Below are 12,779 nucleotides of genomic sequence, written 5' to 3'. Positions count from 1 at the left end.
GAAGGTATTTAATGCCCCCCAATGCCTGGAAGCAAGCTATACTATCTGAAGATCCGGTTGAGATTCTCCTGCTGGGCGTGTACTGTACTGTAGTTCTCAATTGTTTGTGGTGATTTTGTACAGGACAGCTTTGTGATGTCTTTGTATTGGAAGGATATAAAACTAGAAAGAAGAAGAAGATGAAGATTAAAGGCAAATTATGACTCCAGTCATATTTATTTTAATTGCTTGAAATTAAGGGGGCACGGTGGCTTAGTGGTTAACAAGTTCGCCTCACACCTCCAGGGTTGGGGGTTCAATTCCCGCCTCCGCCTTGTGTGTGTGGAGTTTGCATGTTCTCCCCGTGCCTCGGAGGTTTCCTCCGGGTACTCCGGTTTCCTCCCCCGGTCCAAAGACATGCATGGTAGGTTGAATGGCATCTCTGGAAAATTGTCCGTAGTGTGTGATTGCGTGAGTGAATGAAAGTGTGTGTGTGTGCCCTGCGATGAGTTGGCACTCCGTCCAGGGTGTATCCTGCCCAATGCCCGATGACACCTGAGGCTCCCCGTGACCCGAGGTAGTTCGGATAAGCGGTAGAAGATGAGTGAGTGAATGTTTGAAATTAATTAATACCTTATGTTTGTCTTATTAGCAGGTAGAAGGGCATTGTGCACCATGGTGTACTTTACTCTGTATTAAGACCCTGAGTTTGTTAAAGCATTCTCCATCACTTCCAACCAGATCATGTGTTTAATCAGCCAGCATTTATTTTGGGGATTTATTTTATTTATTTATTTATTTATAATTTATTAATTTATAATTAATAATTTATTTATTTTATTTATTTATTATTTATTTTATTATATTTTATTTATTTCTGGATTCTACTTAACACATGTGAACTGTGCACTGAATTGTGTAACCAAAATAATACAAGAACAAAATATATTACATTTTAAATAATACCATTTTTTTTTATTTCCTATTATGCAGACCACAAGTGTGGATACAGTATAACAGCATTTCATAGAAATATGACAATCAGTTGGGCCAATATGGCTTGATTTTAAATGCATTCATTTTCCATAAATGCTTGAATAAATATCCAGTAGAGTTACAGATACATCAGTATACAGATTGGAAAAAGAACAGAACATATAAAACACTATCACCAAAGAAGCCATATTTGCAAGAGAACCTGTGTGTGAAGGATTTGGCATCTGAGGATGTGTGGCATCTGCTCGCTCACTGGCAGCTTCAGGACAAGGTGTCTCTGCTTGGAAAGCCCCTGTCTTGGTGCAGCTTGTACAGTCCTGTGCCATGTGTCTGCCACTAGGAGGCAGCATATTCAGTGTTGTGGGACAACCTCATTCTCCATTTCTTCAGAAACAGCTGGAGCATCCTGGTGGCCCTTGCAAATGAGAGTTCACCTATTTTACGATCCCTGCAGACAAAGGGAGCAGTTGGATTTGTATCCTAATAAGCAACAAATTTTAGCCAATAATGAAAGAAACGTATTTATCGTTAATGACCGAATCACAATGTGATAAAGTAATGAAAGCTGCCACTGAGTGTCAGTGAGAGTCTATAACAGACGTCAGTGCTATTACCAACTTCTCTTTCTTTACATTTTTTACTTTTTAAAATAAATGTCTACAAATAAATGGTGTGGTGTCAAATTTATTTTGCACATCTATCTACAGTATCATCTTTCTCAGGCTTCAGTGGTTTGTCTTACCCAGACTTCTTGGCTGCCAGGTCTTTTCTGCACTTTTGTTCTGCACAGCCGCCGGCGGTAGGAACACCTTGTCACGCGCTGCTTTACGCCTGTGTGCGCGCGCGCGAGAGAGAGAGAGAGAGAGAGAGAGAGAGAGAGAGAGAGAGAGAGAGAGAGACAGAGAGAGAGGGGGCAGAGAGAGAGGGGGCAGAAGAAAGAGAGAGAGAGAGATACAGAGAGAGAGAGAGAGAGAGAGAGAGAGAGAGAGAGAGAGCGCATACCATGATATATGAGAAGAGCAGTTCTTTTACGCGCCTTCAAATTCGTGGAATCTCCAGTTTGAAAAGTCGCTACACAAATACCACTAAAACTTGTCCATGCAAGCTCGCGCACTCTCGGGTGTTTTGGCTGAGGGAACCGATGTTGAATGTTTTCCTACACGTGTAGAACCATAATGTGCTAAATGCGTGTTTACCTTAACGGGTTGCTTGTATTGCAGAAGGACATGCACGTGCCGTCGGTGCTCTGTGCGCACTGGCAGCGCAGGAGGTCGGCGGCACGAGATGTTTGTTGCGCTGAGCGCTTCCTCCGTGGCGCGTTGCCAAGTCCATAAGAGACAGTGCGTCTGAGAGGAGAGACAGAAGGCAGGTAATAAACAAGGGTCAAAAGCCACAAAGGCGCATGCAAGCTTTACAATAGGGACACATTCTGATTACGTCTGTCTAAAGACTTACTCAGGCGTGTTGACCCAAATTATGTCCAAGTGGCAGAAATACACGCATTCTTTATCCAGAAAAGTAGCGCACGAGCATCGCTTGGGTCTGGAGTGGCGCGTGCTGACTGAAGCCGGTACAGCTGTGTTCAAAAGAAAAAAAGCATATTGTATCTAAATAAAGTGAGAAATCAAACATCTGTCTTAAGTTTTTACTTATTTTTATTATTTGATTTGAACGTGGCCTGCACAATGAACAGATTTTTAAACAATTCTTCTACCGAGGTAAAATAAAATAAAATCTACATTTCTTTATTTAATGTCAGGTGTTTTTGGTCTTGTGGTTATATTTGTGACAGACTTTTAAATAATTGTGTACAGTTTACGTCTATTATGCATTAGTTGTTGTTTTTTGTTTGTTTGTTTGTTTGTTTGTTTTTAATTTCTATTATGCCTGAAAATTTAGAACATTTTTGGGCGAATTATAAGAAAGTTGTTCATACCTGTGTGAAAGATTCCTGAGCAAAGCATGAACAACATGGGGAAAAGAATCCATAATTCCATGATAAAGAAATAATCTCAGGTCTTTTTAATCCAGTTTATGTCTGAACGCAAATAGTATTTATTTATAAAAATAATAAGTAGATAAAAAGCATTAGCTTGTAGCAGTGTTGCCTTCCTTTACGTTACAGTCATTGAGTCAGTATTCCTTTGGTCAGATCTGCTGTAAAACCTACACCTGCCTCCCGGAGTGGCTTTATATATCTGCCACCACGGACCACCTCCAGCCTCGCGCCCGTCCGTGGCGTGTAAACAGTGCTGTCTACGGCAGTGTTGTTTGTTACCGGTCACTGACACGCAACGTGGAGGTCGCGATAAGAAGTTCTCGTGTTCCAAGATTCCAGGGGACGGAGGCGCAGCAGGTCGAGCCAAATTTTGCATGTTTTTAAGACGAATAGTTGCAGCATTAATATCTGAACAGCAGATGGCGCCAGAGTGCGTAAAGACAGGTAAAATTTGGGTTTTTACTGCAAACCGAAAGTATTTGGTTTTATTTTGTGTCGACATTTTATGGTGTATGTTTGTATCCCGAAGCCATACGAATCAGCAGGTATGCCGTGACCCTCCCATTTACTGCAGTGATACGATGCACGACAAGACAGCGCAATTTCTGCATTTCATAATGAATGCATTTGCTTATATTTACTTTGGTTGCCAATCCAGTGCTCTTTATTCCGATCACCTCCTGTTGGGAGTCTGATGATGTTCAGCTACGACTCCAGAACTACAGGCTTTGACAAGAGAAACTATAAAAGTGTAATGTGACCCAGTTGAGTCCACAGCAGTGGTCTGTAGCACATTATTCACAGGGACAGACCTGTGTGTAGACATGACAGTGTCACAGGGGAAGAAACATGCAGTATAGCATCTTATATACAAATATCTGCGTTATATCACATGCTCAAGTTCTGCACCAACGTCATGTATCTAAACTTTCACCTACTATAATATTTACGTACAACTATTATGTACTAAATAGTTTGACCTCCTTTGCGATATACCGAGTGTGTCCACTTCACCTAAAGCTTTTCACATCTTGATTAAATGATTACATTAAACTCAGATCATGAATCTAACCCCGCAATCAGATTTGCAAGTCACGTGTTAATGCAGTAAAGTATGGAAGTGTCCTGAGTGGATTAACACTTAACATGTGTTGGTCTTATTTCATGGGCTCAGAAAGTCTTATGTGTCGTGAACAAAACATGATTCCATTCAACCTTATTGTAGTTATAAAGGCCATTAGTGCAGAACATGACACAAGTGGATGTCTGATGTTGATCAGCAAGTTGTGCTTGAGACAGAACTTTGGAGTTCACAGTTTGTACAGATGCTGCACAAAATTTGCATCCAAAAATGTTGTTGCTGTAAAAAAAAAAAAAAAAAAAAAAAAAAAAAATTTATATATTTGCCAAGAGACCAAAGTCTATTTAAGACTATTTAAGTCTATAAATCCAGCACAAGGTAAGTACCATTAACACGTCCTCACTAATGACTAGACTGTCAGTAACTCTTTTAATTAAACTGTTTAAACGTTCTCTTTTGTGAATGTATTATTATGGGCGCATTCCAGAAGATGGAAAGAGAAGGGGATAAACCTTGGCGATTCAGGTTGACACTATAAATTTACTATTGTATTATTAACAGTATTACTATCTCCATTATACATGATATACCATGTTTTGTTTATTGTGGGGTTGTGACATCATACAGCATACCAATCTTTTGTTTTAACATTGTTGTTAACATCGCATGTTGAGAACATTATTAGATAGTCCAAGTTTGATCATTTTTTTTAGACATCATTCAACATAGTGCGTTGGTGTTCTCAGATAAACCAAGCAGTCAGTAGTATTTTAGTGCTTCTCCCACTTACAGTGGGTATGGTATCTAGGCAACATCCTCCCCACCCACTTGGTTCTATGTTCTGCCTTTCTGTACAGCATGTCCTCAGCCTTTGTGCTGCAGTAACGCTTTTCTGCCACTTAGCGTCACCATGAGCTAGTCTCAACGGTATGGGATGAGTATGCAGCTCTGATGAAGATCTCCGAGACCATTACAAAATCATTGCTAGCACAACTATATGATCCAAAGTTTTCTTTACAGGATAATATTGTTCAGTCCCTTATTAGTAACACTTATGAATGAAACTGTCAAGATATATATTTAACAAAATTTGACAAACAATGAGTACAGTTGTAAACAATTTTTACTGATACATTTGATTGTGTAGATACATCCATGTAAAGTCACCATTTTACACACACTTAAGGACTTATGGAGATCAAATGGGCACTAGATGTAATATAATAAATAGATGAAAACAACATCTGTACACCAAAACACTTTCCCAAATGGCATATGTCCATATATCAGTACAACATTTATTTACTATTGACAACCATTTGAAAATAAAATGAATTTCCCTCCATTCTTTTTTCTGACTTATTTCCATGACTTCTAGGCTAATTATGCATGGGCAAGTACTTAAACTTGAAGATAATATTTACAAGTTTCTAAACAAACTCCAAAAAGGCACAAGTGTCTGTACAACATGTACAAAAAAAAATATATTTGGTGGTGACCAAAAACAAGTAAAAAAATAAAATAAAATAAAATAATAATAATAATAATTGGTCATCATTTATGATTGCACATACAATTATGAATGTCAGAAAGTGTGCTTTATAGGTGGCTGGCAAAGTTGCTAACCCTCTTAAGTGTTTTCAATTTTACAAAGTGACAAAGTTTTACAAAAAAAAAAAAAGCGCTAAATCATTTGACAGAGAGATCAATAGAAGCAAGAACTGAGTTTACTTTAAGGACTCTCAGGTAGCAATGACAAGTCTGTCTTCATCATCACTGGAGGCATTGTAGAAGTCATCGATTACCGGTTGCCTGGTGATAGGTTGTCGTTGCAGTCTTGACTCACCAACATTCACTGATGATGCCTTTTGTGCACTCTGTGATTCTCCCTCAGTAGAAGAGGAGGGATGTGGCTGTGGTGTTGATTTGGCCTTTTCTGAATCGTTTGGGCTGAGCACTACATCTTTTCCACTTCTAGAGGGTTTACTAGTCGGGGTTATTTCCACCAAGGGCTTTACAGCTACCGGAACTACTGCTACAGGTGTTGCTGCTGGCCAGGCTGCAGGAAAGCTGCCAGAGGGGGAAGATGCTGGGGAAGACTCTGCTACGTGTGTATGTAGGGAAACTGAGGCCACTCCCTCCGGACTGCCTGGCTTGTCTGGGACCAAAGGACTGAGAGCAGAAAGGGGGCTAAGGGAAGGGATTAGAGCTGGCAAGGCTATGTTGAGGATCTGCAGGCCAGGAATATGACCAGGGGAGGCTGTGCTGCTCTGAGATGCTGGGCTAGCTGCCAGTACCTGCACACCCAGTGCTGCATTTAGCGTGAGATTTTGCTGTGGCACCAGGTGGGTGGAGTTGGCTAATCCCACCACACTCAGTGTCTCCATGCCAACAGGCTGCAGTGTAGCCTGGGGAGCACTGAGGGTCTGAAGCCCTGCCACCTGGCCGAGTGGAAAACAGGGTAGGACACTACTGATTGGTTCCTGAACCACAAGTGGCTGACAAGGTGAGCCCTGGGGCTGAGGTGAGGTGTTGGACACTGGGAGGGGGCTGCTGGCCTGTCGATGAATTACACTGACTGCTGGAATGGTGAGCTGGACAGGCCCTGCCTGAATGGGCACAAAGGTAGAATATGCTGCTAATCCAGCAGGCACCAGTTGGATGCCACCTACTGGTACCATGCTGTGAGGGGAGCGAGTAGGTTGCTGGGAGTGTAGGGGGAGGTGACTGAAGAGGCGAGTAGTGGCTCCAGTGCATGATTCATGATCTGGACCCAGAGATGGAAAGTGCAAAGATCCCTGAAGGGAATCTGAAGATGTTTGAGTGCTTCGGTCAACATTGGAGTTAGATTCATTTACGGTCTGGGAAATGCTAGAGGGTGATTCATCCTGTAAAACATTATTATGGATTCAGTTTCATATTTATTTGTGTAAATAAAAATTGTACACAACTTATTATTTCACGGTGCAAAAATGAATGAACCTTTTCACCAATTAGTTTTTGCAAGATAACTGCCATGCTGTATGTGTATAGTAAAATATATATTGACAGACATAGGAAAGAGGAAGTAAAAATGGAAAGGACACACATCTCACCTGACCAGACAAGGAGGTCTTGCTTGGCATGGGTGGACTAGGAGGCACATCAAAGTCAGGATAATCAATGGACATTTGTCTGCTGGGCGAAACTGGGCTCATCATGTGTACAGACTCTGTGTCAGAGGAATTGGATTCTGAGGTAGGAGCTGGGTAGGAGACAAAAGAAGAGAGGCTGGGGCCATGGATAGAGCAAACAGCAGAACTTGGCATCTGTCTGACCAATGACACTGAGCTGGTTATGGCAAAAGAATCAGTGTCCAGTGCCTGGGGTTTTGTTCCTGGAATTTGAGGAAGAGGAGTTGGATTAGGGTTTGGACTGATCGACATTTGTGCTAGGAGGGAGCTTGGTGCTGGATCACCCTGGCCTGATTGAAGATGCTGGGGGCTGGCAGATACTGAAGGTGTGGCAGATAGGCCGGACTCTGCTTGGCTGTCCTCTTCATCTTCCTCCTCGCCATCATTATCCTCATCATCAGGGCCATCAGAATCATCACCATCTGAATCCTGTCGATCTGCATTGCCTGTTCGTCCATGATCACCACCTGAGAAAAAATATTATCATACATAACAAATAAATAATAATTATGTATTGTGTTTAACTGTTAGAGAGCAAATATATTGAGAACCATAAAAACAGTAGGTTGTACAGAATAATGGAATTATCGTGACACATTCTGCATAAAAAAGCATGCCTATAATAATAGACAGCTATGCAAACATCTGCATTTAAACCCATAAATACAGCAGAAGACCAACAACTTGCAAAACAACCCGTAGATTCTTTAGCACCTACAACCCCATGTGCATGTGGTTTAAAAAATAAATAAAAATAAATAAATAAAAATTTGATTGGAATGAGAGAAAGCTTACAAGCTTTTCACTAAAATTAGATATTGCCATTTCCCTTCACTAAGGCTGTTCATGCCGCCCACATGTGCTTAGAGTTAACAAGGGAAGCTGCTGCATTTAGAATCTTTTAATTACACCATAGCATTGCAACTGATCAGGATTGCTAGTGAATATGGTGCAGGACAATCAGCATAATGCTTGTTATTATTAGTAAACCTATTAATGGGCAAGTTGTTGTTAGCTGTGTTAGTGCTGTGTTGTAAATATTCCAGGGTGACTATATTGTAGAGTTCTTTAATTAAAGCAGGAGTTAAATATGTTGCTCTCCATCTGCTCTTTCCCGTCTTTGTGTGCAATGGTATACATTTTGCTATTGATGTGCTTTTGAAACTACAGCTGGAAATACAAATGCTATGCTATATTACGTTATAATATTCCCCTTGCATAGATCATAGAATTAACAGAATGAATATTAGATATATTCTAACCTGAGTCTTCAGTCTCGTGGTCCTCAGTAACACCAACGGCAACTCCCATCTCCATACACTTCTTACTATGGGCCTTGGACTTCATGTGCTTTGTAAGGTTTCCTGTGTAAATGGGGAAACATTCAGGTTCAACCAAGGTACAGTAGAAGTGGTACATAGCCAGAGACGTGGCTACATAAATCAGACATGTTTTGGTTGAGCAACTGTTACAGAAGTTCTCAAAGGAAAGTAAGCTGTTCTGTTAGTGTATGCCTCTCTGCAGTACAAGGTGGGTAGATGAATATGGGATGAATCATGTAGGCCTTTTTTTTTTTTTTTTTTATGATGAGGACTGCAGAGATGAGTATAGTCAGTTTGTATAACACGGTACAGTATATACAGTGTGGGTATGCATATCCAGTCACTTCCAAAAATCTTATCAGCAAGGCCAATTCTTTTGTTTTTGCCAGCAGAAAATCATCTCAGGACACACATCAAACCTTGAAGTGGATGACAAACAACAGCAGTAAACCACATCAAGATCCAATCCTGTCAGCCAACAAGAAGAATCTGGTAGTTTTTGTCTCACAGTTTGATCTATTTTGCAATCAGAGATGCTTTTCTGCTCACCAAAGATGTAGAGTGTTTAATTGAGTTAGGATCAACTTTTAGCATGTCAAAGATCTGTACGGTGTGTCTGTAGGCTTAAACACAACGTTGATGAGAGATCAGGAGAGAATGACCACTCAACTGTATGTTTATTCTGAGAGAAATATTCTGAGTCTCAATTATTTGTGCCATAGATTCCACAAGATGCTAGAAAAATTCCTTTGATGAAACAAGTTTTCTGTTACTGCCTCGCTGATAGTTTGAACCAGTCTGGCCATTTCCATTGTCCTCTCTCAACAAGGTGTTTTCATCTACATATCAGCCCCCCCAGAAGATCAGCAGTTATATAAATACTCAAACCAGCCCATCTGGCACCAACAGTCAGGCAATGGCCAAAGTCACTGAGATCCCATTTTTCCTGATTCTGAAGGTTACATAACCTGAAGCTGCTGGCCATCAGTGTATGACTTTATACATTATACTGCTGCTGCACAACTGGCTAATTACATAATTGCATGAATGTTCTGTGGTACACACTCACATTTACACACACAAACACAAAATACACACAGTCAAAATATCCTGTAAAAACCTTTACCTTTTGGCACATTACACAGAATAAATGAGTTCTACCTTTATTGAGTTGTATGTACATATTATAAAGCTCACCGTCAATGTAAAAATAACATTTTAAAACATTCTGAACAATTATTAAAAATTCATTAGTGAAATACTTGGTTTGATAAAGTGATCAGCCCCTTAAACTTTACCATTATAAATTTGATAGGTGAAACAAATCAACTTAAAGATCAAGCATCACACTAATTGCCCCAAAAGGCTACAAAAAGATTTAGAAGGCTTTAGCTGTCCCTCTTGAGTACTGTTCAGAGCTAGGAAGTGGGAAGCATATCGTACCACCAACACTTTGCCTTGATCAGGCCGTCCATCTGAACTGGATGACCGTGCCAGGAGAATATAGATCAGAGAAGCTACCAAGAAGCCAAAGGCAACTTTGAAGGACTTTTGAGGCATTCTGTCTGTGACTGGTCAGTCTGTGCATGTGACAACTATCTCACAAGCTTTACACAAAGCTGGTCTGTATGGCAGTGTGGCAAAAAAGGAAGTCTTTTTTCTGAAAAAGTGAAATCTGGCAAAAGGTCTGATGGTCTGATGAGACCAAAATTGATCTTTTTGGACTGAAATCCAAGCACTATGTTTGGCGAAAAGCAAACACAGCACGCCACCCAAAACACACCATACCTACCATGAAGCATGGTGGTGGCAGCATTATGTCATGGGGGTGTTTCTCTTCAGCAAGGACCGGGTGATTGGTCAGGATTGAAGTACATGATGCCAAGTACATCCAAATTCTTGAGGAAAACCTGCATCCCTCTGCTAGACAGCTGAAGATGTGCAGGTCATTCACCTTCCAACACGACAATGATCCTAAACATACTGTCAGAAGAACAACGCAGTGACTTAAGGATAGGAAGGTGAATGTAATTGAGTGACCAAGTTCAAGCACCGACTTAAATCCAATAGAAAATCTCTGGATGGACTTGAAGGGAGCAGTTCTTTGCCAATCACCACAGAATTAGACTGAACCTGAGCAATTCTGCATGAAGGAATGGGCAAATATTCCCCGATCTAGTTGTGCAAAGCTGATACAGACATATCCAAAGAGATTATGGCTGTAATTGAAGCAAAAGGTGTGTGAGACATATCTGTCACTTGCAAAACTACATGAACCTTTGCTTTCTGTTGTGAGCCCATTTACAGCAATAACTGTAAGTAAAGTTTCTGGTAACTTCTGATCAGTTCTGCACAACAGCTCAGAAGAATTAGTTTTCCATTCCTCAGTACAGAAGAGCTTCAACACTCAGATTTTACTGGGTGTCCTCACATGAACTGACTGCTTCAGGTCCTTCCACAATTTTTCATTTAGATTAAAATCAGGACATTGACTTGGCCAATCTAAAACATTATCTTTGTTCCTCTTTAATCATTCTTTGGTACACAGACTTGGGTGCTTGTGATCATTGTCTTGGTGTACGACCCATTTTTTCTTGAGATTCATTTAATGGACAGATGTCTTGCCATTTTCATTTAGAGATCATTTATAATCTGAATTCCATAAATTATGGCAAGATCCTGGCCCAGATGCAGCAATACAGGCCCAAAGCATGATATTACCACCACCATGTTTCACAGACGGTATAAGGTTCTTATGCTGGAATTCAGTATTTTCCTTTCTCCAAAACAATGCATCTCATTTTAAAACAGACTATTACATGTCTTGATTTTTGGAGTGATCTTTGTTGGTTGAACACTTCTGGGAATGTACCAATGGTTTTAAATGTCATCCATTTTTAAAGGATCCACATGACTCTGAGTCCAAACCCTTTAGAGATGACTTTGTAACATTTTCCAGCCCAATGAGCAACGACAAAAACTCCTTTTCTGAAGTCCTTAGAAATCTCCATTGTTTTTTGCAATGATCCCCTTCCACAAACACACGTCATGAAAATCAGACTTTAATATATCTCTGTTCTTCAAATAAAAAACATTTACCCGAATACAAAAATTATTATTAAGTAGAATATATTTGTCTGATCTGTTTGATAGGGTTCACTTTGTCTGCTTTTGGGACTTGTGGGAAAATCTGATGTTATATATATATATATATATATATATATATATATATATATATATATATATATATATATATATATATATATATATATAAAGTGCATGTGAACTTCAGGACCCAAGGCTTCCAAGCTGAACATTATCCAGTGCATCATGCTGCCTCCGCTGTCTCTCATTCTTCCCATAGTGCATCCTGGTGTCATTTCCAACCAAAGGTAAAAGGCACACACCAAACCATCCACGTGACGGTTGAGACAGCATTCACTTTTTCAGCAGTGTGTGCTACAGTAACACGTCTGTGAGATCAGACCAGAAGGACTGGCTATGGCACCCCACACACATCAATGAGACATTCACTGGTTGTCCTTCCTGTGATAGGAAAACCCCAAAAGACTTGATGTTTTGGACATGCTCTAGACATCACCATTTGACTCATGTCAAAATCTATCTTCCATCAAAAACTGCCTGTTCCCATGCTGCCTAATATATCCCAGCCCTTTACTGGTGTCACGGATATAATGAGATAATTAACGTTATTCCCTTCACCTCTCAGTAGTTTCAATATTACAGCTGGTCTGCAAACAAACACAAACAAAACACACAGCATTTTACTAAAGAAAATTAACTCACCTTTTGTTTTGAAAGAAAAATTGCATTGTGCGCAATGATAGGGGCGAACATCAGAGTGTGTGCGGATATGTTTGCGCAGCATGCTGGGCTTTTTACAGCGGATCCCACACTCCTCACAGATGTATTTACCCCTTCCACGCCCTCTTACATACACATATTCCTCGTTCGATTTATAACTGTTAACAGAAGAGTATATGTAACATGAGGCTTTCTAATCCTTTTCTTTTGCTTGTTTAAATGTTGAAAGTGAGAACTGCATATTTTATCTAGGGACACAAACCCTCCATCAAAGATCTTCACCCGTCGAGGTTCTGCTTTGGAGGAGTCCAACTCGTGGCTTGACTGAATTTCTGGTTTTGCCTTGCCACAGTTCTCATTTAACGAAGAATTTTGTTGGGCTAACACCTGAAAATATTTAAACA

At 40.3% G+C, this 12,779-nt stretch overlaps 2 protein-coding genes across 6 annotated transcripts in view; both read right to left on the bottom strand.

Moving 5' to 3' along the window:
* Nucleotides 1-956: 956 nt before the first annotated feature.
* Nucleotides 957-3,247, bottom strand: edn1 (endothelin 1). The gene is given in 6 exon segments (XM_060897469.1): nt 957-1,423; nt 1,718-1,781; nt 1,784-1,806; nt 2,172-2,321; nt 2,431-2,551; nt 2,912-3,247. Coding segments are annotated over 6 exon segments (531 nt in total). The 5' UTR covers nt 2,973-3,247; the 3' UTR covers nt 957-1,311.
* Nucleotides 3,248-5,160: 1,913 nt separating this feature from the next.
* hivep1 (HIVEP zinc finger 1) overlaps nt 5,161-12,779 on the bottom strand; it is a 47,156-nt gene continuing 39,537 nt past the window's right edge. For all 5 annotated transcript variants that reach the window (XM_060897605.1, XM_060897608.1, XM_060897607.1 and 2 more), the window contains 5 exons: nt 12,638-12,762; nt 12,358-12,533; nt 8,491-8,592; nt 7,151-7,695; nt 5,161-6,943 (listed from right to left, as the gene is read on the bottom strand). In XM_060897605.1, the coding sequence (XP_060753588.1) occupies nt 5,798-6,943; nt 7,151-7,695; nt 8,491-8,592; nt 12,358-12,533; nt 12,638-12,762 (2,094 nt within the window). In that variant the 3' untranslated portion in view covers nt 5,161-5,797. The remainder of the gene's footprint in view (nt 6,944-7,150; nt 7,696-8,490; nt 8,593-12,357; nt 12,534-12,637; nt 12,763-12,779) is intronic.

This window comes from Tachysurus vachellii, chromosome 21 (assembly GCF_030014155.1).
Source record: "Tachysurus vachellii isolate PV-2020 chromosome 21, HZAU_Pvac_v1, whole genome shotgun sequence".
NCBI classification, from domain to species: domain Eukaryota; kingdom Metazoa; phylum Chordata; class Actinopteri; order Siluriformes; family Bagridae; genus Tachysurus; species Tachysurus vachellii.
This window is presented reverse-complemented; position numbering and strand designations above follow the sequence as displayed.